The sequence below is a fragment of the Platalea leucorodia genome (genome assembly GCF_965183815.1).
Source record: "Platalea leucorodia genome assembly, chromosome: 12".
NCBI classification, from domain to species: Eukaryota; Metazoa; Chordata; class Aves; order Pelecaniformes; family Threskiornithidae; genus Platalea; species Platalea leucorodia.
In genome coordinates this window covers 6,148,749-6,174,584 of record NC_138834.1, presented here as the reverse complement: position 1 = coordinate 6,174,584, position 25,836 = coordinate 6,148,749, and the positions used below count along the sequence as shown (strand labels likewise).

General features: G+C 53.5%; 1 protein-coding gene across 4 annotated transcripts in view; it reads right to left on the bottom strand.

The window, feature by feature from the left end:
- NCOR2 (nuclear receptor corepressor 2) overlaps window positions 1–25,836 on the bottom strand; it is a 257,131-nt gene that overhangs the window by 97,202 nt on the left and 134,093 nt on the right. For all 4 annotated transcript variants that reach the window (XM_082324898.1, XM_082324899.1, XM_082324900.1 and 1 more), the window contains exons 7-8: window positions 17,651–17,707; window positions 11,584–11,636 (exon numbers count right to left, since the gene is read on the bottom strand). In XM_082324898.1, coding sequence (XP_082181024.1) covers window positions 11,584–11,636; window positions 17,651–17,707 — 110 coding nt within the window. The remainder of the gene's footprint in view (window positions 1–11,583; window positions 11,637–17,650; window positions 17,708–25,836) is intronic.

Below are 25,836 nucleotides of genomic sequence, written 5' to 3'. Positions count from 1 at the left end.
CAAAGCTGCAAACAAACAAGCCAGGAAAGTTCAGCCGCTTGCAGAACTGGGACCTCAAAAGAGAAACTAGCCATTGCAACCACAACCAACCCTGCATCTGCCCAGACACCCCTCTGGTTTCTTCTTTCTGCTTTCTAAAGACGGCATAAAATAATTGCTCAAAGAGAAGCAGCGCCAAAGCAGTAAGGAGCTAGAAAGGTTGCACAAGTTCCCAGAGTCTACACGAACTTGAGAGCTGAGCTCCTGCAGTTGGTCCTGTTACTAATAGTCGCAGCAATAAAATCTCTAGGTAAAAGGTAGAGACCAGGGGCAAAGGAGTTTCCTTAAATCTTTTATCCAGATTAAAGGCAGGGTTGCAGCGTGTAATTACTGATCAGGAGCTTAACAGTGTCATGTAGGCATGTTCTGCAGGGTTTAGCAGAATGAAAAGACATCCTTGCTGCTTTCCTCGTTCCCCGCCCTGCCTGGCCAGTGGGGCGGGAAGGAGGCACCCTCCTCCCCCCATCAATCCCTAAACCTCAGCAGCAGCAAAAGAGACTGTTTGGGAAGGGGTAGAGGGTCCAGCTGACTTAGACAGGGGCCTGAGCCCCAAGTCCTGGCTAAATTTAGGGATGGAGAACATTGCAGAAAGTACGAAAATTTTTCACTTTTAAAACTTGCTACACCACTAAACCATGCACTGGCACGTAGGGGGAAGGACAGTGATCCCGCAGCACCTGGGGACCCCAGGTCCCTCCAAGCCCACCACCAAGGCCGCAGCTCCGCTCCGGCAGCGTGCCGGGGGATCCCAGCCCGCCTGCACGTGGGGACCCGGAGCAGGGGCACTGCCATAATACTGGCACCCAACAATTAGCAGGTTTCTTTAGGACAGCAATTCCTTGAGTGTGGGGTCTTCAACCACCACCACCTCCAAGATCAAGTACGGCTGCTAGAGGAAAGGCAGCAGGATTTGGGACAGGGATGATTTCTTCTCCTGCACGGCACAGCCACACTCAGCTTTGTGGCATCTTTTTAGTTTACAAAGGAGGAAACACATCAGCCTTGATCCTTGGTCCTAATAGTACCATTCGGATTTAGTAACTTCTATTTTCCCCTCCTAAGTAGTTACCAGAGGTACGGGATACACGCAGAGTCCCTGACCACTGCCTAAGCTGCACTCCATCTTCATTCCCTTTGATTTTGCCTTGAACGCTTTGGTGCAAAAATAGACCTTGATTTCCAAGGCAGTGCTAACAAGCGGCACTCATAACTCCTCCTGCGAATGGAAAACACCAGCTACCGGCTGGGAACAGACCCCAGTATCCCCAGCTTGAGCCACACAGCCCCAAATCCCCACGCACTCCCAATTCCAGGCAGCACCAGCATCAGCAGAAGGCAGAGCCAAGTGATGGGGCTGAAGGCTCCTGCAGAGCAGACACTTGGATCCACAAAGGTCTTCTGAGCAAGGGCTTGAATATCAAGCCACATCCTTTGATTCTGTTTCAGAAATCAAAGTGGCATTGACCATTGGGGGGGCAGAACGCTAATAAATCCATGCATGGGGCACTTTCTGCCTTTGCTCTTTTTTGATGGCACGTTTACAAAGGACCCACTGTTGTTCTGGGCTGCACTGCAAAGACCAGAGGTCACCTCATTACATATATTAATAAACATTGCTGCCAAAGGCTTCTCCCTGCTGGATCACACACCACCGCTGTCCTTTTTTTCTGTCGGTGTGGTGCATCCACCGAGGAGCCTCAAATTGGGTTGCAGGCAACTGGCTGAGCTAAACCTCACCACTCACCTCTGTGCAAATAGTATTCGCTTGCCTTTAAAAATTAGGGAAACTGAGGCACAGAGCTGCAGTGACATCTGCCCGCTTGTGCGGGGAGAAACGAGGAGCGGGGCTGTGCTGTGCCAAATGCTCCAGAGCATCCATCTCTGGACCCGCAGGCGAGGTCGGTCCGGCAGCGCCCAGCACCCGTTTGCCAGCCCTGCACACCGGGCGCTCCTCTGCCCACCCGCAGGCTCTCTGCCCAACCAAGCCCCAGCTCCTTGCGTGCTCCCACCTCCCTTTGCATCGCACACGGTGAGATTTTGTCACCGGCTCCAGCACTGTGTGGCACTGCAGCGGGCAGCCATTCCTCCCGCAGAGACCCTGTCGGACAGATTTCCTTCCAAGGCTTCAGCTCTGCACGAACAAGCTCTGATGGGAGACAGTGCCCAAGTGACACACTCCTGTTTGTGTGTTCCAGTTCTGATGGAAACTCTTAACACTGGGAAACCACTGGGGTGATGCTAATGATGACCATGTGCGGGATGGCCCCCAGCAAGGGGTCATGGATTGCCCCTTGGGGCCAGCACAGCTAAATCAACCCCTGCCCTCCCCACGCCAGCCTGGGTGATGCCCAGGAGCAACGTGGGGCTTCGACACGCTGCGGCTGGATCTGCTGCACAAGTTATCGGGAAACAGGAGAGTAAATGAAGAAAGTTAGCAGCTCTTACGCAGCTGATGGGTTGCCTTGAGTTCTGCATCATGGCTGACCTTGAAAGTGCTAATACAGGCAAAGACTTAATGGCTCTGCAGCTGCAAAAATCAGGAATGCCTTGAAAGCCGGTGTATGTTTACCACCACCAAGGCTGAAATAATCAAAGAGTGAAAGGATTAAAAACAACAAAACCCCCCTCATGCCCTAAATGTTTTTGCCACTTTATCTTTTTTTTTTTTTTTTTTTTTTTTTTTGCATAAGGTCAACCTTTCAAAGGTTAATACAATCTTGGTAAATATAAATAGGCTTCACAGTTTATCTTCCTACATGTACTGCTGTTACTTAGAAACCATTTGCAGAGAGGTTAATTCGGGCCACACATCTCCGAAGCACACGCTGTGCTCCCTGGGCAAATCAAAGAGCCAAGCACGACGGCTGCGGCACAGGCGGGGAAGGTAAGGGCTGTCTGCTGGGAGTCTTGCACAGAAATAGCCAGCGTGGAGCCGCACATGGGAAAGGTTGCTCTTGCAACACGCCAACCCTCCTTCGTCGTCCTCCTCGGCTGCCTGAATCCTTGCAGCTCCCTGCCGGCGGTTCGCTGGGGCACAAGAAAAGCGTCACGGGTGGAGACCTGAACCGCACAGCCTCCACGGGGTGAAGAAACCAGGCGCTTCACAGGCAGAAGGCACGGAGGCTCCTTAGATAAAGCAACAGTGACTCTTGTGGACAGTTTTAAGTACTGCTGGGCTGGCACACCACACACCATGCGAGTTCCTTGCCCTGTCCTCGGCGGAGCCCCACGCAGCTGCTAAGGCAGGGCAGGGGCTGGCTGGGAGGGACCCAGCGAGACACGGAGCCCACCCAGCTTCTGGTAAGCTGCTGTTCGGGAGCTGCCAGATAGCACATCCCCATCCTTGTGGTCAACAATTCATCTAATCACCGCTGGACCTCACCTGCATTTCTGCCCTCCCCGCGGCCATGGGCTCCACAGCTCCCTGGTGTACCCAACGGGGAAAGACCTTCTTTCTGGTGGGCTCTCAGCTTCACATGGTGTCCCCCAGCACTGGCCGCAACGACACAGCCAACGTGCATTTCCCACTTGCGTACTTCAGTGCAGCCCCAGTCTAATGCTTCCCTCTGAAGGCAGCTCTTCTCCAAGGTGAGGACACCCCGTCCAGCTACCTTCTCCATGCCAAAAGCTATTCCAGCCCATTGGTCGCCAGGGGAGCTTTTCCTGCACCTTCTCTGCTCCTCTGCAGGGAGGGGGGAGACCAGCCAGTGCAGGTCATGCAACCACCACAGCCTTCTCCAGAGAGACACTGACCTTGTGAGCTTCTGCAGACCCCAGGCACAGAGCCACCTCCAGACAGTGCCCAAAATGGGGGCTCTCGGCCATGCTCCGGGAGATGCAGCCTCACGCTGGGAGCCCAGAGCTTCTGTTCCTCTCAACTGCTCTGCAAACGCCTCGAGGATTTCTGTCCTTGTCGGTGAACTAACCCGGTGATGATCTCCTTCCATCATCCCTAGGGGGTGAAGGTAAGCCACGCCTGCCACTGAGGCTGTGGGTGATTCAGGGTTTTTCCCACATCAGAAGCCCATTTGTTTGTAGCCTGGGGGGGCAGAGGCTCTCAGGAGCAGCAGGTCCCCCCGCTTTAGGGGCAAGGTATGAACTGGACAAGTGCAGCAAGAGCTCCCGTACCAGTCACCAGTCTGTAAATGGGGCACGACCCGGGTGGGGAGCCTGGGGCAGCCCCACCAATGCCCACACTTCCCCACAAGCACTGGCAGGCAGGAGGAGGAAACAGAGATCAAACAAGGCAAACCAAACTCAAAACTTGATGTTTGATTGCCACCTGCCACCGGCACAGGAAGCAGGATTCAAATATTATCTATAATTTTGGGTGTGATTCTGCAAGAGCTTTTCGTCTTTGCGTAACTCATCCTCACCCCGCAGCCCCGCTTACCTAACCGGTGAGCCCCACACCTGAGCGTGGTTCTCAGAGCCAACCTCCAAACCACCAAGTACCTGAGTGAAATACATCTCCCACTCCGAGCAAAGCAAAGGGAGCCCTGTGGGAGCAGCCGCTTCCACCTTAACTGGCTTGGCGCAAGGTTGTTTTTGTTTTTTGGCTTTCACAATGGAGCCAGTCAAGGAGAGAACCCATAACTCTTGACTTTTGAGTTACTTGGCTCAGGTCCACATGAATGACTTGGCTACGATCCTTCCGGAGGCTGCGATCTTAAAAGGATGTGCGCGCACGCATGCGCGTTGGTGCTGGTGTGTACACACATGTGGACACTGCCAAATATCCTTGGGCTAAGACTGCCAAGGATACAAAGAGCCGATGCACTGCAGCACACCTGGCCGAGCCTGCCCACAGAGACCTTCAGCCGGTGCAAGACGAGATGAAAGGAAGTTTGCTATTTGATCAAAACTAATCAGGGGTATTTAATTACACAGGAACGTCTTTCATCAAACAGCCAGTACAAACAAAGCAGGGATCAAGCCTGCAAAGAGCAATGGGAAGGAGGCAGAGAGCAGCCGGCAAAGCCATTGTACAGTGAGATTGATCATGCAGGCGAGGGTCGGAAACGGAGGAGCCTCCTGGCAACTCCAGCCAAACAAAGCCCTGCCAGCGAGACTGGAGATCTGCAAACCACGGGACCCAAGGAGCACAGCAAGAATGCTCAAAGGTGAAACCAGCCAAGAGGCAACGGAGAGCGTACAGAAACAGTTGTGTCCCTGCCGGTACGCCTGCTCTTACGCATCGCTGATGCCAGGATCCCAAGGCACAGCTCAGGGCAGTCACCGACTCCCTGCCCCTCTAGCTGCGAGGCGACCTGCAGAGGGCAGGGAGCAGGTCATCCTGTTCACGGGCCATCGCACTCATTCATTTCCTTGCTCTGCAAGGGCCAGAGCACACAGCTCCAGCGGGTAATCCACTGTAACCTATTAACCCCAAGGCAGGGCACGTTCCTGGAAAGCCAGCTGTTCGGAGCAGTTTCCTTGCGATATTCAGAAACATTTTCTGGGGAAGAAAAGCAGAGCAGAGCTTTAGTTAATTTACCCCAGAGCCCTTGAGCATTGGGATGGACTAAACCCCCAGCACCATTAGTGCCTCTAAGAACGGAGTGGCAGAGATTGGTAACTCTGGATGTACACTCAGGCAGGCTGTGTTTGTGCCCAGAAACAACACCCAAGAGAAAGAAGCTATCCAGAGGTCTCCCAGCTTCTCAAAAAATGCTTTGGAGGTCCAAAGTCTTCATTATAATTCATGGAAAGGTTTGTGCTGTTAATTCACCTGGCGGCTCACATGCCGAGGCCAGTGAGATGCTTGTGCTCCAAGGAGGAGATGCCTTGGCAAACATGGGTGCCTTGTTATCAGAGCCTGCCCTGGCCAGACCCCCAGCACAGCCTGTCCAGGTCCCCGCGGTGCCACCTCTTCGTGAAGATGTTCCCACTGAGATGCTCAAGTGACTCCCTTGGGCAGCAGTTACATCCACAACCACAGCTCTTAACATCAGCTGGGGAATTCATGCCCATCCCCTTTAGCACCTGCGAGCTTAGGACCAAAATGAGACAAGTGCAAGTGCAGAAGCACTTCTGGCCATCGGTCAGGCACCTGTCCTATGCCTTTGCCTTCCTTTGAAGTTCAGGCTGACATTGCAAGTCCAAGTGTTGCAAAATAGTCCATCGAAAACCCGTACGTGGCTTTTCACCGGCAAGAGAAAGAAGCAGAAGGTTGCAGTGTGTGTCTCCATCATTTAGTAATTCATCACAAGGTAATACTTCTGCCCTAGTGCATGCCAATAGAGAATAAAAGAGATGAGAAACCTTGAATGGGATGAGCGGGGAGCTGCTAGGTGAATTTCTAATGAGGAAAATGTCTACAAGCACTAATAAAGAGACCTGAAAGAGAATGCATTAGTAATGACAGGGTTTGGAAGAGCATTTGTGTTACATGTCAGGCTTCGACTACGAATTCAGAGGCAAGCCAGTGCTACTAAAACCCCTAAACAGCCAGTAATGAAAAGATGACTTAAATTTTCCAAAGTGATTTGAAAAGCTGTAGTAGTTAGATTTTCAGAAGAAAGCTGTTCTGCTCCTTTGGGAGAAGGGGGAGGGGGCATTTCAAAAAGAAAAAGATATTCAGAAGCCCCTAAACCTCTCTGAAAATCCTGACTTCAGATTTTGATTCCGCAGAGGCAATGTGTCGTCCCCCGCCCCCCGAAAAGCTATCAGCTGCAGACAGCAACCCAGATGTGCAAATATTAACAGTACACACAGCTTTGCTGCCGCTGGATCTGGATACGCAAGAAAACCAGAATCACACCAAGCTCTTAATCTGTTTTAACTGTACACTCAGATCTTCGTTCTCCAACACCTCTCCCAGCATCTCAAGGGGATGCAGCCTAGTTTCACCCCGACATTTCTGAACTTCAGCGTAAAAGCAAGGAGAAGCTCTTGAAGGGAAGGTTTAAAGCAAACGCTGTGAACAGCACCTTGCACGTACTTACCCTGGGCTTTTCACTTTTCCTTATGCGTGCTTTTCACAGGCTCAGAAGCTCACATTTTGCTTTCAAACACAAATCCCACAGACTATGATTTCAAGATGACTGCTTCGGGAAAGGGGGGAGGAGAGTCCTACCAGGCTATTTTTCATGGCTGACCGATCAGGAATCTCCTGCTGTAGAGATGAAGGCCCCCTCGGAGAATATCTCTCCAGGTAGACAGCAGGTAATTGATCCTGCTCATATGAACATCATCTTGTCATTTTTCAAACACTTCGAGGAAAGAAGGTTAATACCTTTGGTGCCAGGAGTCTGGAGAATACACAAAATCACTACCAGGAAGAGCAGCTCTCATCCTTGTACATCCAGGTGGCAAAACACTGAAATAAGAGACCTAGACCAGATGCACTGGCGCTTAACTGGTGCACAACTAAGCGTCCTCTGCGTTTGTTGCTATATTTCAGCAAAATCTTTACAAAGGGGTCTTTGCAACCTCCTGAGCTGATGCAGAATCATTCAAGTGGCCTCCGGTTGTGTTCAGGGCTGCATCGCATCTTGAAGGAACGTGTCAGTCCATTGCAAAGCCAAAAAACTCACACCTTGAAAAACAGCAAGGGCCAAGCTAGCTATGAGGGCAAAGCTCACCCCATCCCTATGAAAATGAGGGCACTGAGCACCATCTTGCTCTCTTCTTTCTTGATGAGAGAGCGGCAGAGCCCTTCCCTCTAGCAAAGCAGGTATTTCAAACAGAAAGGACGCGGTCCCATCAAAGGTAGGTCAAGTCTTTGGCACAAACCACTCAACGGTGCCTTAGATCACGCGGCAGATGTAGCATACAAAATTAACCACGTTTGCGCGAAGCCTGCACTCGCAGGTGAACCAAAGAGACCCAAGCAGACGGGTAACAGAGCACAGCGAGGCAGCTAAATAGGACTTAAAAGCTTTTGAAGCTGCAAACACTGGAATGAACTGGGGCATGAAATTAATTTTAACTGTACTGAATAGGAGACAGGCCATAAAACTCCATGAAAATAAGAGACCGGTAACATTTTAGTAAGAGTAGAAATTCCCCCCGTAACTCCCCAGTCAGCTCTATTAGCATAAGTGACTCATCCCGACTGAAAATCAAAGCAAACAAGCAGGAAGAATTAAACTAGTGTCGCTGTAGAGAAATCGAGGAATCCTGGCTTTGTGATATTCAAATGTTTTCTCACTGACACTTGCAAACATTCAACTGAGAAAAAAATCCGCCCTAGGAAACGTTTAAAAAAAAGAAAGAAGGCATTTGTGATAGTAACAGCCTGGCCATCCTCCTGTGCCCAGGGATGGGGCTCCAAACCAGCTTCACGCGGGAGCAGTTTCTATTTAGCACAACAGAGCCAGCGTGCAGTGAGGTTTTGTGGACAAAATCACAACCTAGAGGATTTTCCAGCAACGTGCCAAAAGAGTTTTTCATCGGGGTTAAATCTGCGTAGGGTGAAGTCGTTCAGAAGAATCTGCATCCAATTACACCTCGGCAAAATATAACCTGTGGTGTCCTGGCAGTTGTCCTTCTGGTGCTCTAATGCATCCGGCTGGTGTCTCCCAGCACCCTGAGGATTTACTGCATCTCCTACCGGAACAGCCACCTCCAGGCTATGGAGCAGAAAGGCACAAACATTATTAAGAACAAGGAAAGAACAAAAAATATCTCCAAATGCAGCCCGCATTTGGAGACGTTGTAGGTAGGATTTGAACATCCAAGCATGATTTGGTCAAAACAAAGAAGCTGAACACCTCTTCCCCTTGGTCAAAGCACCCTGAATCATTTGCTTAGAAGAATCACTGGAATCTTGATTTTGTATCTGCCTCCCAAGCATCCAAACATCCTTTAATGTGCAACAGGGACCCAAAAGATGGGAGAACAGGACACAGCGATTTCTCTGCACATCCATCAACAAGTAGCAAAGTGCAATTCAGACCCCAGGACCTCCGAGACAGGCCCACGGTCAAAAGCAGCGAACATCTGGAGCCCAGATTGCTCAAGGGCCTTTCGCTGACCTAGATCTGTGAATGTGCTCGGCTGGCATCAATAACCAGCTGAAGGCAGCTAATTGCGAGGTTTCTGGAAGGAGGAGACGGAGGCTTTTCATTAAAACATGTGGTTTCCTTCCCATATTTTTGCAGCATTAATCACAGTGAACATTAACCCCAAGCCTGCCTGCTCCAGCCTCCCCTTGGTCGATCAGTGCCACCGCTACAGCCGCACGAGAGGGTTGGGGTAACCCTACGGATGCCTACAAAGGAAGGGATGGAGAGGAGCGCCTGCTCCGACGGCAGGGGAAGGTGGCTTGATGGGGCTCCACATCTCGTTACTGGTTTCGCTCCTGACCTGCGCAGTCAGCTCCCTCTGGTTTCTGCCCATCTTTCAGGCAGCAACCAAGGACAGGAAATCGTTTAAATCACAGGAAAATGTGATCACAAACCCACAAATATTGGCAGGGGAATGGAGAGTGGGTGAAGTATCTGGATCTACTTTTAACTCATTCTTTCAAGGACAAAACTAGCGATCAGCTTGAAATTGCCACCTTCAGCACCCAGCTTGTAATGGCTGTGGAGCCCTTCAAGAGAAGACAGGAGTCGGGGGACCCCGAGAGATGGTGACTGCCACATGCCGTCAGTGCCAGGGGTGAGTCACAACCAGCAACGCGGAGAGCACATCCTTGGGCCAGCACCCGATGCCGTACGAGGTGGTTTATCAGCCGTCAACCCCCTGAACTGACAGCAAAACAGACTTCCAGAAGCAGGGGGCTGCAAGCCCGCAGGGAGCACAGACCTTCTGCCAAGCATCATCGCCTCTCCCAATTTACTACAATTTACTCTTGTAAAATCACCACCTACTCCATTAGTCCTGCGTTGAATCAGTGAACTGGAGGGGGTGGTTCTGGTTTTGTTTGCCTTATTTTACATCTTTGCAGCTACAAAAGCACACCTGAGCAGTGTGGGCTGGGGGAGGCGGCCAGCGTGGAGGGCACACGTCTGCATCCTCCGCACCCCTCAGAGCTGCCTTCGCAGGCAGCGTGTCCACCAAAGCCAATGGCCAGAGGGCTGAAATGACGGGAGACCCAGGCCAAAGCACACGAGTGTCAAAATCCTGGGGGGTCCTTGCCCAAGACTTGTGGAAGTGTCTGCCAAGCTCGATCAACCAGGTGTAAACGCATCGCCAACAAAAAGCACAAAGGAAACATCTGGAAGCAAAAAGCTGTTGGGATTTCTCAGCTGCAGGAAAAGCAATCGTTTCCCACTGACTTCTCCGTCTGCTTTCCCTCCCTGCAGAAGCCTTCTCCATCCTTCCCACCCACCACCAGGAGATGATGCTCCCCTACCTCAGACGCGCATGGCACAGCAGCACCTTGGGTTTAGTCCCAGCACCCAGGCCAACACCGAGTACCTGAACACGACCCTCGCATTTAGGGGGCCAGCACCCAGTGCTGGCAGCGAGGCTGCTTGGGGACCCGCCGAGCCTCGTGGGAACCAAAGGGCTCGGGGTGACTCCAGGGTTTGAATGTTTTAGAGTGCATTGCCTGGATGACACAGGAAGCCTTCGGTGGAGCAGGGACCGAGCAGGGCTGGGCAGCGAGCAGCAGGGTCATGTCACCAAACCCTCCTCCTCCTCCCCGCAGCCCTTGGGCACAGACAGCACCTAAACACCGCCAGCGCCTACCATGCTCCCCTGCAGCAGAGCAGAACAGCAGAGGTACGTTAACTCTTTCCCTATAATCCCCCTGGCATCAATTAACATACCACTGAAAAGCAATAGATTATTAACTTCTGTTAATAGATTATTAAAGATGATTATCGCCAGCTGACCGAGCCCGTACCAAAATAGACACGCTGCAGGCAGCTCAGAGCAATCATCGGTTCATTCAAGGCAGATAAAAGTTTCAGATCTGGTTTGACTATTTAAATTTCCAACAATAATCACAATTATCACTATTCTCATTATCTGTTATATTTCTTCTATGCTCAGGAAGTCACTGTGGTTATTAAATGAAGGTTGATGATTAAATCGTGTATTGAGGTGATAAGTCAAATGAGATGATTGCTAGGTCTCAGTAAGTATCTTTGAAATAACCAGTTGTTATTAGACATTCAAGAGGTGCTTCATGAAAATCTAATTGTAATTGCAACTTTTCATTTTGCCTCATTTTTCCCGCATGCAAACACACACACACACACACACACACACACACACACGCACGCGCGCTGGCAGCTGATTTCGTACTTCAGTATGCGTAAAACACAGAAGAAAGCACCCAAGGTGAGTGCTCTCTGGGAAAACGCCAAGAGACCAGCCAGGACCCGCGTCCACCCCCTCGAGAAAAATCAAACAGCACCTTCAGCATCCGTCCGAAGCTACGGCTCCCAACTGCTGGGCTCCTGGAGCCGCTCCTAGAGCTGGTTTGTGCTTCAGGCACCCAGAGCGGCGAAACACCCGCTCTAAAAGGATGCTCGTGATTCCTCGGCAGCTTTAATCGGGGTCTGGGAGTGAGCTAGCATCCCTCCCGCTCCAGCCTAATGCCCAACCTGACATTTAAAATAGCCTTTATTGCCACGTACTTACATTTTAATGTTTTCATGGTATTGCCTGGTGTCTGAAGGCTGGTTGTATAATGGCTGAAATAAATAAGAAAAATGAAGGCATAAATGGTACGGTCTGACATTTAGAAACTTAAACCTGTCAGAAGCGCTGCCGCCTCGGTGCAGGTTCCCGTCTCCCCGAGCTGTGCCAGCCCAGGCACCCGTCCCCGTGCCGCCCAGCCCGCCCGGTGCCCCCCAGCCCCGCTCCCTGGCCGTACTGGAGGGTGCTGGCTCCCGGCGGCACCGCTCGAGTCACGGTGCATCCCGGCTCAGCCCGTGGGAGGGCAGGCAGCGCTCGAGCGAGCTGGCTCAGAACAAGCAATTTGCGACGTAATCCACATAAACACGGCACGGCGGAGTACGTGGTTGTTATTCACTGATTGAAAAACGCAGTGCGCTTTGGAACATATGACACGGGGGAGGCGAGGGGAAAGGGGGGCTTGGGGAGCGGGAAGAGACAGTCTGTGTGCTGCAAATTGTTATGTCTACGCGGCAAAAGCCTGCCTGAGCTCTCCCAGGGAGCCAAGCGCAGGCAACTGCAGGCAGGACAAGCGTTCGCCCCTACGGTTTCCAGCAATGCCGGGGCGGGTTGGTCCCCGGGCATGTCGCCGCAGTCCCCCAGCACCCATGCGTAGAGCGATGCTCTTGTTCGTCCCTCAGGAGGGGCACTGGGCTCCGGTAGGACAAGTGTTTTGTCCAGGGTTGCCCTTTGGAGAGCCCAGTGACCGTGGCTGTCTCCAGCACCAGAGGTGAGCACCCATCATGGAGCTGCTCTGTCCCCCACACCCTCACTGGGGACGTGCTGGGGCCCTCCACGGGGAGTCAGGAGAGCTGGATCCATCCCTGGCCACCTTCAGCCGGTCACTGCCCTCGCTACCTCTCCCTTCCCATCCGCAGGTGATGTACCCTTGGGGAACCTGCCACAGTACAGGGTCCCACCTCTGGGAGGGAGAGGTGCCGCAGAGACCACGCTCGATCCCACCCATTGTGATTAACAGCTCAGGCCGTGCTCCAGGAGCTGCCACCAGTTGTGTCCACGTAAGCAGGCTGACAGGGTGCTCAGGATTAAGCCCTTCAACGCTTTTCTAGTCATTGGCTAAGCTGGTGTGAACACGTCCAAGACTGTGCTAATCAAAAGCTTGCCATGGCCCAACCATCGTCAGCAACTGGGCACCTAATAAGCACAGCTCCTGTCCAACCACAGAAACGTCACCCAAGTTTTCAAGCAGTTCATCCACAAACTTTCACCGATCAGCTGTGAGCGGTCTAAAATCTGTGGCCAAACACAGGCAGGGGACACGTGATGGCCGGACACTGGTTGAAGGCAGCATCCTGGCCGTGGCTACATACAAACCAGCTCACCTTCCTACTGTGGCCATACAGCTGAGGCTACGCTCTGGGTCCACTCAATTTCATCTCAGATTAAACACAGGAAAAGAGCAAAACATCTGCTGAACATCTGCTCAACCTGGTGAGCAGCACTGGAGAGGAAAGAACCTGCAAACACATGTGGGTCCCTTTCTCCTCCGGTTTGAAGAAGGTGCTATTCTCACCTCCTCCGTGGTATCTCCCCATCACCATCACAGGTGCTTGTCACAGAAGCTTGGTTTTCTACAGAGCCAGCCTGTCTCTACCGCCCTGTAAAAAACAGATACTGCCTCACCTGGGACTGCGACACACCGGGACAGCCACATCGGTCTGCATAGAAAGGAGACCAAGTGTAGCTCTCCCTGCTCTCTGCAGCCCATCACCACTGCATCTTGGCACCAGCAGGTCATCAGCTTCTTTTTCTGGCTGCCCTTGGATATCTCCCTCTTCGCTGGGAAAGCACACGCAATCCCCGCACGGAAGAGGCACGCAGAGGAGCCCAGGCAGGCAGACGGGGTGAGATGAACTGCTGCCTCCCAGGAGGGCTGCGGGGCTGGCGGCAGCGTTTGGGCATCTGTTACCCTGCGAGGGGACGGCGGGCTGCGAGTCTGCCAGGAGACACCCGCACGGAGACACCCGGCCACCCCGTGCTGTCAGAGCCAGGGCAGATGAGAGGGACAAGCAGGTCCCCCAGAAGGAGACATGTTCTCAGCAGTGCCCCTTCCCCAGGGGTATTTCTATCATGAATCCTCTTAGATCTGCTGGTCCGACTCCCAGCTCAGAGCTGGCTGTGCACTTCACGCTTGGAAAGCTCAGAGGAACACAGACATCCGTCTCATCACGTAGCTCAAGAGAGGCAGGTCTGCACCACAGAGAGAAGAAATCAAGCCGTGGCTCTGGAGCATCACGTCCACAGTCACCCTGGACAGGCTTGATTGGGCTGCCTTGACCAGCGACTGCCTCTTGGGAGAGGACTGCGGGAACTGGAAATATTGATAAACAAAAGTGCCTCTCTTTCCTCTGTGCTCATAAAAATCAAAGCAAAGAAGCTGGCATGCGGTGAGTTGCAGAGACCTTCCTCCTGGGAGAAGGCAGTGCAGTAAACACTTTGGTTTGCACCTGGGTTAGAAGATGCTCGTGTGCACGTGGACACCACAGATGCCCTGATGCCACTCAGCTCACCAAAGGCTGCTGATTCTTTTCCACTGCTACCTTTCTATGATATAAACAGCCACTCAAATCCTCAGTTAGCAAACCTAAGTGTTAACAGACAAGCACTGGAATGCATCACTTTAAAAGAAATGCCCAAACATTCAGAAATAAGAAACTCTGGGACCCAAACCCAACGTCCACATGACACCAGCATCTCAAAGAGATTTCTGCCTGCACAACACCCTTGGCACTGCACCTCAGCCCACGCAGTGGAGCAAGCCCAGGAGACAAGTTCTACCTACGCCATAGAGAACATATCCTCACAGACTAAATAGTTAAAGAAACTTTATTCTCAATAGAGCAGGGACTGAGAAACAGCATCTTCTCTCAGAGCCACCCGCAACCTGCACAGCATTACAGCTTTCTCAATGAGTAAGCAGAAGTAAAGCTGACAGGTCAGATGGGTAAGGTGACATGTTCAAAACATCCACAGAGCTCCTCCAGGGTAAGGGACATGTAATGCATTTCTCTGGGGGATGAAATTTTAGAAAAACATAATTGCAATGCAAAGCTATCACTGGAAAAACCTTGGATTTACTGAAAGCTCTTTAAAAATAAAACAGAATGAAAGGTCTTGATTGCTTTCTGGCCACTGCAGCGTTCAGACTACACATCTCAGTGACATTTCTCCCCGGGGAAAACATGGGGTCATTTTTAAAATGGTACCGCTACGTTGCAGGGATGAAATGAGCAGAGTCCTGGTTTACTGAGTCACAACCTCCTCCTGACCCGCAGGGGAGTGCCAGCTTCCCGGGACCTCAACTGGATCCCTGCTTCTCGGGGATCCCTGCGCAGGGGTGATTTCCACCACGGGGACAGGGAGCCGAGCCCCGGCCAAGCGGAGGGCAGCGGCCGCGACTGCGCAGCACACCGGCGTGTTCTGCATCGGCTGGGGCTGACGTGGGGGCCAGGGAAGAGGTGCAGGACCACCCACAACCCCCCGCAGACAGGATGGAGAGGCACCAGCAAGGAGTAACGGGCAAAGGGATTCGGGGGCAATTCTGCACGTTTAAAACCCCAGGAGCACAAAACCGAGGATACTCCAAAGAGGATCAGACATGAATGACACCTCTAAGATAAAAAGTGCAGGGCCAGACCTTGTAAGGTCAAAGCAGTAGGAAGCCAGGAACCAGCAACAAACTCTTGCTGCTTCCTTGAGATGTACAACCCAAGGACACCAGTTTCAGTGAAGAGCTGAAAGCTCAGAGGGAGCTGTTTAAAAGACTGAAGTCAGGAACTAGAGTTTCCCACCAGAGCTGGGCCATCTCCCAGCAGCTTCCAACTTGATGGGAAACCCCTGACACAGACCTAAAACTTCTGGGTAAATCCCTATTTATGCTATACTGGATCATTCTCAAAACCCTTCCTTCCAGCTAGTGCTACAGGCAGCCTCAACAAGCCCATCGATGTGCTCAGGCGATGACTTTCTTCGCTCAAACACAAACCCCTTGGAGCAACCTGCCGCCAGCAGGAGAGAGGGCAGAGCCCCGCCACGGCCCCTCCACCCATTAACGCCAGCGCAAGCTGGGCACGCAGCCTCCGGCTCCGTCCTGCAAGCAGCACCCAAGACCTCGTACCACCTCACCCCGCTCGCAGCTGCCATTTGCCAACGCTGCGGTAACCTCCGGCCTCTCTCAGCCGCGACTGACTTCCACTGTGACCTCTCGCCTCGCACCATCAGCCCCTGGCAAGCTGCCCTGCTACCGAGCCGATGTGCATCCGTCACCATCGCTGTTGCAAATGTAATAACCAGAGCTCTCTGAAAAACCAAAAGCAAGATGTCAGCAGCCTGAGCGGAGCCGACAGGAATCCAAGACCCTGCATTTGGGTGACAGCCACCACCGCTCCTTGCAGAGGCTTTGCACGAGGACTAGCACCAGGCCGCCTCAAGAGACCTCTGGGTTGCAGCAGCTCCAGGGCTGGTGCACTGTGCGTGCAACACAGCGGAGCAGGCGTGCACGTTGGGCAGAGCATGCAAAGCTGCTCTCCTTCCTGGAGCTGCTTCCTTTCCAACTCAGAAGAAGATCTGACTATTCATCTCATCTCTCAGAGGCCACTGGCAGGTCCCGGGTGCTGTTTTGCCTGACACAGCGTGGGGGCTGGGCCATAGGAAGCATCTCTCTCTGGGCAGACAGATGAGACAGTCTGCAAGATGCACACAGAGCCCAACCGCGGTTTTGCAGGGTTTCCTCAGCAGAGGTTTCCCCTGCCCTCCGAGGAATAAGGCAGGGCAACAGAGGAAAGGTTTGCACTGGACTCCGCTGCAGCTCCCCTGTGCAGCGTCAGCACCCAAGAGCAAAGCATCAACAAACTAAAAAACAAAGGAAAAAAAAAAGGGGGGGGGGGGGGGGGAAGCAGGGGAGGAAGGAAAGGAAATGCAACATCTTTCAGACGAGGAAGCACCAACCCCACGCACTGCCAATCTTCAGAGCAGAAAGAGAGCAAAGGGTTTGACCCTGGTGACTCAAAGGAAAAATAATGAGCACTACCTCCCCAAACAAGGAAGCGGGCTTCGACACGTAGCAGCGAGCACTAATTCCCTTGTGACCTCTCCCTTACGCGCCCGGGGAAGATAGTGATTAGTATCACCTCCACAAGGCAAGTCCAAATTACAGCTGCTGAGAACTGTGAGCTGCCCCCTCCCACCTGGCAGGAACGGCTCCCTCTGTGGCACCCCATGGCCAGTGCAAAGCAAGAGATGCTCCGTCAGACCATGTCCGTCCCCCTCCGATCCTTCCAGCAGCATCGCTGCAGACGCACCCTTTCTCAGCACCCTTCTCCAGACCCTCAGAGGTTGTTTTCAGCCACCCCTCCATCAATCAGTCGCTTGACTTACAGCTGGATTTTGCTGATGAGGGGACAGCCCCAAACTGACAATTTATGACAAGTTGTTTTTCTCGGCTTCCCTGTGCATGAGGGAGACAGCAATAGGACGTGTGCGAGCCCCGATACCTGCAGGTCATTGCAGCTGTGACCGAGCTGCGCTTACAGAGCACCCTCCAGCACCCTCCTCCCTCTGCAGCAGGGCGGGACAGCGGAGAGCTGCCCCAGGACCCATCCCTCCCACGCAGCACCGCGAGGCTGGCTGGCCAGGCAGCGGCCCCGCAGCCCCGGCGCTGTGGCTGCCGTCAGCAGATGAAGCCATCAGCATCCCAAGCAGAGGCAGGCTGCGCCGGAGCCCCTTCCACCACCCAGCTCCGCTGCAGCATGCGAGGAAGGACCTTAAGGGTTAAGGCTCCCCGAAGAGGGCTGGGGGTGTGTGTGTCTGCCTGTTTCAGTGCTCATCTCAGCCACTTCGCTTCCTGCCTTGGTGCCATGCCAGCGAGAGGTCCCGGCCAGCAGCGCGCTTCCTTCTGACAGCTTAGACACACATGCAGGGTGCTGCGCACACAGGGTGCTGCGCTCGCCACCCAGAAACCTCTCCAAACCTGGCCCGGCTCCCGCTCCCCGCAGCGAGAGGTAACACTCACCAGCTCCACCTGGGGACCCAGTCCTTCCAGGATCCGGTGGGCAGCCTCTGCCTTCTTCTGCAGGGAGGAAAGAGGAGAAGGAGAAGAAAAGTTATTTCTGCCATCAGTTACAGTCACAGCCCTCTACTCCAGCTCTCCCTCTGTGCTAAAACCCCTTCCCAAACCTCCGCAGAGCCAACACAAATCCCACTCCTGCCTGAAAGTGAGTGGAAAGGTTCAGCTCAGCCTCTGGAGCTGCAGGAAAGCCCCACAGGCGAAGGGCTCCAGCACTCGAGTTATCACGACTTCAACAAATCTGAGCTCTGCCCAGGAAGCGACCTGAATCCCCGGCCGCTCTGGGTGCCAGGCGGGGGGATCGCACCCGCTACCTCCACACGGCCGCCGTGCGAGGAGGAGGAGGGTGGGCGAGCTGGCACGCACACAGAGATGCCCTTTCTAGGATTCATCGCTTCACGAGCATGTGATCGTTAGATTTGAGCTGCCCTTGGCTCCTCATCTTGCTCTCGCTTCCTTCCCCTCCCTGCCACAGAGGAGCCCTTCTCTGCCCCCAGCCAAGCTACCTAGTGCTTATTAGAAGAAAAAAAACCACCCAGGAACCCATGTCAGGGGCTGTGCAGTGGTTACTAATTAAACAGTCCTGAAAAAAAGACATGGGTTCATTGCAGCAGGAGTCTACATAAAAGATGACATTTTCAGTAAACAGCACTTCCTCGCAAAGCCAGGCTTTTCAGTGGGGGTTACTGACAGTCCGATAAATCCAGATCGCTGCACGCTGCCTACAAGGCACGGGGCTGAGCCGATAAAGCCAAATACCTGGCGGGGGGGGGGGGGACAAGGAGACAGATTTTCAGAGGCGTTGGTTCCATAAAACAGGTAGTTTTAGCTATTTTGGAGTAGGGAGGAGAGAAAATCCACAGCTGCCTGAAATAGGGGTGAAAGAGCAGTGGGCAGAGCTGAGCTTCCCAGGATTTAAAGACAGGGCAGGGGGTGCAGAGGGAGGAGGGAAAAACCCTTTTTTGAAGCACGTTCAGCATTTTAACCCACTAAGCACTAGAGCCCCGCTGAAGCTGCAGGACAGGAGCTGAGCCCCAGGGCTGGGGAGCTGGGGAGGGCTGGGGCTGGGCTCCCCGGCAGAGCCAGCGGGGCCTTGGCAAACCCTGGGTGAAGACACCCCCCCTGCCCCGGGCAGGGAAGGGATTTCAGCTCCGGGGTCCGGCTCACGCTGCTCTCTAGCACCAAGCACCTCTCACCTTCCCACTGGCTCACGGCAGGATGAGTTTCCCATGGTCTCCGCGCAGCGGATGTCTCACCAAAAGCTGGCGCATCGCCCTGCCAGCTTGCCCCCACGTCCGTCCCCCTCGGTGGGTTTCTGAGAGCTTCACCTACCCCCCCCGCTGCTGGCTGGTCCTCAGAAGTGCCGATGCAGCTGGTAGGTGTGCAAGTTCCTCGCCGAGGCTTTGCACACCCACACACAGTCTGATCTGCCAGTGTGCACTTTTGCAGAGTTGGCCCCGGGAGCAGCTGCATGAGTCACCCTGCCCGCAACCAAGCTCAGGGCCCCGGCGAAACAGCCCCAGCCTGGCTGCAAAACCACGCCAGGTGCCTCACCGCAACAGGATGACCAGGACACGTTTCCAGCTCCTCTATTTACTGCACGCTCGGAAGAACGCAAAGCTTCTTTGCAATTTAGAAGTAACTTCAAGGATGCTAGGAGAGATGTAACCACGAAGCGTGCCTGCTCTGGCACCGTCCCCACACATATGCACGATGCACGCAGCAGCCCCGCTATTAATGCATCCCTGCCTGCTCATCCGCAGCGCTCCTGCGCAGCAGACTTCAGGGTTCACAGATGTCACGATTGCTGCGTGTACCTCACAGGCAAGGGCACACACACACAGAGAAGCGGAGCAGCTAGCGATGCTGTGGCAAAGCCCGAAACCCAGCTGGAGCCCGTCCCAGAGAGCTGCTCTGCCCCTCTGGCCTCTCGCGAGTCCCTACTCCATCCTAAGAGGACCACGGGCAGGGAGGTGTCCCCAGCACCCGGCTCTCTCCCCAGCCCTTGGGGACGCGCAGACGGGGCAGCCACCCCGCTGCTTGCTCCCGCATTACCGGCGTGCCGCTCGGTGCACACCACACTTCTGTCCGGTGCCGGACTGGCGGCGAGATGCTTGCAGGGACCACAGGGAAAGCACGGCCGTCCCAATGACGGAGATGGGTCTTTGGAGAGCAAGCGCATCCCGGAACGAGGCCCGGGAGATGCCGGGAAACAGCTGTGACAGAAGCAAGCGCCTGCCCTCGCCTGGGGCTCAGGCTCTGGGGAAAGGAGCCACGTGTTTACACACGGCAATTACGTTTTCTGCACTGCAATAAACTGCGCCCAACTCTTCTCCCACGCCAGACTGCTGCCGATGGGAGGGTGCTTTGACATGTAAGGGAAAGAAGGGACCGTCCCCACCTGACCCACAGGGGACACAAAGTGATCCCCAGCGCCAGGACCTACCTGCAAAGCGCAGCACTCGCAAAGCTTTAGATCAACGGGGTATAACACGTGGCCCAAGCTATGAGAGACATGCATCTACCCTCCTCGTAAAATACCACATCTGCCACAGAGTGCGTGCCTCTTCCACGTGAGATCCCCTCCCTGAAAGGGGATTTCCCACTGGGTTCACAAAGACGAGACAGCCCTGGCTAACGCAGCGCCTGGCTCTGCCGTCCCGAAGGATGCTCCAGCTGATGATGGGGAAAAATCAAACCCCAGCAAACACACCCTGGGCAAGAAACCCAAGAGCCACACAGCCCGACCCAGCTCCCCTCGAAGCATTAGATGCTTCCACCACTGCACACCTGACTCCATTAACGGGAACAGGCCAAGTCTGCCCAGGAACTCGCCCCTTAGAAATATTCATCACGCAATGGAGAACTCCCAGCCAGAACTTAATATTTAGGTCTCCCAGAGCTACAAAATCTGCTGACCTTGGAGAACATCAGCACCGTGGCACGTGGAAACTTTAAAACATTAAAACCAGAGGGTAAGATTTTCAGTGGGGGTCATTAAAACTGCTACAAAAGACACTGCATCCGCTGCCAAGAGGGTGATTCGGCCAACCGCTCTCCTGCCCAACATCACTTGCTGGCAAGTAGGAAGCAGCAGCTTACCTGAATATTTTCTGATGCATACTGGAGACAAAAATCAGCACCCCCATTAATTGCACACAGCATAATTGTGGGTAGAAGAGTGCAGCCCCAGCTCGAGGCAGCCCGTCCCACCACAGGCCCGTTCTCCCGGGCACCGGCGCTGGTGAAAGATGCTCTGGCAGCGGCGGATGGCACAGCTAGGAACCGACAATGCTGGAGGCCCATGCGTACAATGCGATTAACTTTGAGAAAAAGCTGAGTATGTTCAGCTACTGCATTTGCCATGTTTAGACAACTTAATGAGACAACCCAGAGGCAAATCACCATAGGCAGAACATGTGGCAAATCAAGAAGAATGACATAATTTGTCTTGCATTAACCGACTGTAACGTACACGTCTCCAGAACGAAAGATCAGGAGGGGAAGCTATTCCGAGCACGTCATATCTTTGTACGTACACAAAGAAATGCCTCTATCTTGAAAGCTGCCCAATTAACTCTTGACACCATCTGTAATTGCTGATGCTCCTTGCTGCATTTATCAGATCATAGCAGAACCGTAATGAGCTGTCTGAAAGGCCACGCAGACCGAGGTGAGAGCTGGTGGCAGAATTGGGAAGAACATATTACACCCAGCAGAAGGTTCCCACCGTGCTGGGGCTTGTCCTGGAGGACAGAGAGACACAGAGAGACACGCTCCCACCTGGGGACCCAGCTAGCCAGAAGCCTGGCTGGGGAATGTAGGCAAACCTCAAACCATCCACATGCAAGGGCAGCCTCCAGCTCTCTCCACAGCTGCAGGACCTTTGCTGAAGACCACCGGCAGCCCTGTTAAATCCTTTCCTTTCCAAAGGCACAGCCACCTAGGACCCAGTTCCGATATTGATTTCATTAGGAGTACGTTTAGTGATTGACCCTGCAGAAGGAAACCAGAGGGTTCATCCTACGCCTGCTGAATAACCCCACCCATGCCTGCAATCCCCGTTATTTAACAGAATAAAATGTATCAGGAAGCAAATCCAGCCATTACTTCTGGTGAGATGCATGAAGATCCCCACTGGTTTTATAGTCCCTCTGCAGCTCCACAGCAAGCAGCTAATGACCCCTTTTCCCGATTCGGTAGAGAGTCTTGAAATATTGCTACAGCACTGGGAGCAGCAGCATTTGCAGAGGGACTGAAGCCCCAAGGCTGAATTTTGCTCCCATTTACCATCGCAGTCGCTTTGCTCCAGTAGAGCAGCTCTGGGTTTCGCACCGGCACGGCCATGAGCGAACCATGGGCACTTCCAAGGGCAGAGGCACCTCCTCTGCAGCACGTTTAGGCACAGCTCGCAGAGATGAAGCCCATCACATACTAGTCCTCCACGTGCATTTCACGTGGGATCAAGGTGTCTCAAGAAGCGTGGCTGAACCGCAAACACCGATCTGTGTCACTGTGGGGCCCACGGATGCCAAAGGGGACCCGCAGATGTGGCAAGCAGCAGCATCTGCCCCCAAAACACTTCCCTCCCCATCTCCGCACAGGCAGGGGCATGGGCAGGCAGACCCCGGCTGGGGAGGTCACGCTCTTACCCCATCTCACGCTCCTCCAACAAGCCTAGAGCTGAAGATATCTTCGTCAACAACAAAAGCCTCCCTATAGACTATGAAAATCTCCATTCTTGCCTAAAAAGCATTTGGCTTCCAAAGCAAACTCCAGCCCCTTGTTTTTCCTTTGACGAAACTTAAAATAGGCTTGGGAGGGGGAAGCGGGCAGGAGAGCAACTTCCCAGCCACGCGAACTCCCGCAGGGATGACGAGCCGACCCCACGAGGCAGCAGAGCATCCGAAACCAGAGGAGGGAGCGTCTGGGATTTCGCGTGGGCTCTTCTTAAAGCAAAGTTTAAAAATGGAAGAGAAGGAAACACAAGAGTTATTTTGAGAAAGCGGATCTGAAATTAGGAGGCGGCATTTTCTTGGACTGACTCCAGCCATCGCTCCATGCAGTGCAAAGCTGCTGCAGCTGAACCGTGCTCCCGGGGTTATTTATAGCAGCCCGTAGGCAGCAGCGCTGGGGAATGGAAGGGTTTCTATTTGGGACCAGGCATGTCCTGCACGGAGATAAGCAAAGCCCATCGAGAGGCAGGAGAGTCGCGTGCAGGGCAGCGCTGGGAAAAATTCCTGTCCCGGCAGCGCGACATCCCGGGGACAGGCGGAGCTGCAGGAGCGGCATAGCAAAGAGGCAGGCTGGAGTCGGACTTTGTTTAAAACAAAATTCAGGAGGAGTGCGGCTGAAGTCAGCAGAAATCATGGAAACCCTCAGGCGAGACACCTTTCTACATGAGGCAGAAAAGCAAACAGTCTGGGGGGGATTTAAAGGCCCTACCTCTGTGCCAAGATCTGCCGGGACCAAACCACAACCTGGCAGTGCTGGTTTCATAGGGAAAGGCTTTCATTCCTACGACCACGGGTACTAATTTTTTCCCCTTTAAACCTCAGCATCCTCTCTCCGAGAGCCAAACCACCCCAGCAATTTGCTGCCCTGCCCACAGAGCAGGTGGGATGAGCCCCGGCACCGTGGGAAGGGAAGGCGATGCTCTTCCCTCCCCAGCTCCCGCAGCCAGCAGGGATGGCCATCACTGGTGCTCCCAACCCAACCGCGGGAGCCTGAGGATGTGTGCCCTCCCCCAGGCTCTCCTTGAACCCAAATGTCCCTGAGCATCAGGGGATGTTGGTCAGCCTCGGTGGTACGTGCCAGGCTCCTCTCACCCAGCCCAGGGGCTGATGCTCTCCCGGGGTGCCCATGGGATGCGGGTGCCCTGCACGCTCCCCGCTCCCCCACCTCCCTGCGCTTGGCTGGAGCCATCTCCCCACCGCACCAGCAGCGTCGGAGCCCCATCCCCGAGGCTCGGGCCAGCAGATGCATGCAGCAGTGGTTAGGAATGACTAATCACAAATGGTAAGAAAACCGAGGAAACGGGTCACGTTGGAGCTATGTGTGAATACCAGTCCCCACCTATCCTGTGCAGAGCGTGACGAGCCGACTCATTTCGGTTGCTTGCCAGTCTCCGGCTTTGGCTTGTCATTGCCAGCCAGTTTCTGTGGTCAGCTCGCTCATACACTGTCCACAGCCAAGGAGCGAACCCCCTGTCGCAGCTGGGTTTCCACTCGCCTACCGACCAAGCATCACGCTCTGTCGTCTGCAAGGTTACAGTGCCAATCAAAGGCATATCAATTTTAAAGCAAGGTGCTAACGAGGCTTTGCCATTGCAAACTGTTGTTGAATGTTTTGCCGTTGCAAAACTGCTGAAAACGTTGGCGTTGCACAGCAGGCTTTTAGAAATAAAAGTCTCAGCAGTGGAACAGTTATGGGAAAGCGCTGGTCACCCAACCCAAGGAGCCGGAGCTGTGCCGCAGGGTCTATGCTCCTCCCTCCGACAGATTTGGGTTCTCTGCATCCTTATTTCCAGGACCTGAAAATGCAGCACGTGGCATTATCTGGTCTGGGTTAGTCGTGGGCAAAGCTTCTAAGTCAATGCACCTACTGGGAACTCCAGATCCTGAAGCAGACATTAAAAATAGACATTGGGACCATTAAAAAAACCAACCAAGCAACCAAAAAAAAATTCCTTAAAATCTGAGAAAAAATGAAAGGATTCTCAATGACTCCAGGCTAAATGTTTCAGTTCTATCTTTTTTGAAATCCTGCTATCATGCAGAAGTGTTAAGAGCATCTAACCTCTGACCTTTCCAGTTTTCCTCCGGACTATCCGAAAGCCCATCTTGCATCACTGAGCCAAGATGAGGCAAGCCCAGAGTAAGTTATTAGAAACAAAAGCAAAACGAACGAGGCCCTTTCAGCAGCCAAATACGAAATGCCCCCCCCCCAGCTAGCACATAATTTGAAATTTGAAAAAAACTCTGTAGATTTAATGCTCAAAAGCAGCTTCACTGGTAAGGTTTTATTTACTGCACCAGCTCCGTGCTGACGACGCAGGTCTGATTCTTCCCTTTCTAATGTAAATCAGGAGTTCATAGAAAATCAGAGTTATACAGACATAAAATCCCCGTGGGATCTGAGTCACACTCGGTGCCTTTGAGTAGTTAACGGCTAGATTATACTTTGCAATGCTAAAAGTGTTCATTTATTTATTCTCTTATTTATGGATGGGGCATTAATGCTTTATGAAGGTATTTGAGGAGGGTAAACGGATAGCTGGGAACACGCTCCGCACAGACACAGCAGCAGCAGGGGGTGGAAAAAGTTCAAAACAATCCTTTGAATTCCAATTTTACAGCATAATGCTGAATTTATAGATAGATAGCTGTGCCCTTTTGAAGGAACAAGCACCGAGACAGAAAACGAATTAAAATTTAATCTTATTGATTTCCACCAACTCAATCCCAAGAGCGAGACAGACGCTGCTGCCTGCTTCCACTGCCTGCACTGCATCAAACCCAGTTTTTTGGAGGGCTGACAGCGAAGCAGGGATGGGCTCGCACGGCCGCAAGCCACCGGCACCCGCAGCGCGCAGGGGCGACGCAGGAGGACTCGTCCCAGCCCTCGCCACGCTGCGGTGGGTCGCAGCACGCGGCGTCCCCTCTCTGGCACGGCGGCGGAAGGCGAAGTCACGCCGTGTCCTGACGCGACCTCTCCCTCTCCGATAAATGAGCTCAATGTTTTAGAGGAAAGCTGACGTGCGCTTGTTTGCAGGGACAGGTCTGAGACAAGGACGGAGGCTGCTTTTCATTTGCTGGTCTCCAGGCAGGAATCCTGCCTGGCTCCAATGCACAGCAGGTCTGCAGAGAGCCTTCAACCCCCCAGATCCGTCACGACAGTCGGAGAGAAGGCATGAGCACGCCTGCGTGCATGTGTGCACAGTAGCTGATGGGGACTTTGGGCACGCAGGGGACGTGGAGGAGAATTCACCCAGCGAAGTCACGCGTTGGTGGGCTGCCGGCACAGGCAGGGCAGCCACGGGGCAGCATCCTCCAGGACACGCTGACAAGGAGAGCTCAGCCAGCCCAGTGTCCCAGGAAAGGCAGGGAGAGCAATGCGGAGCAACACCAACG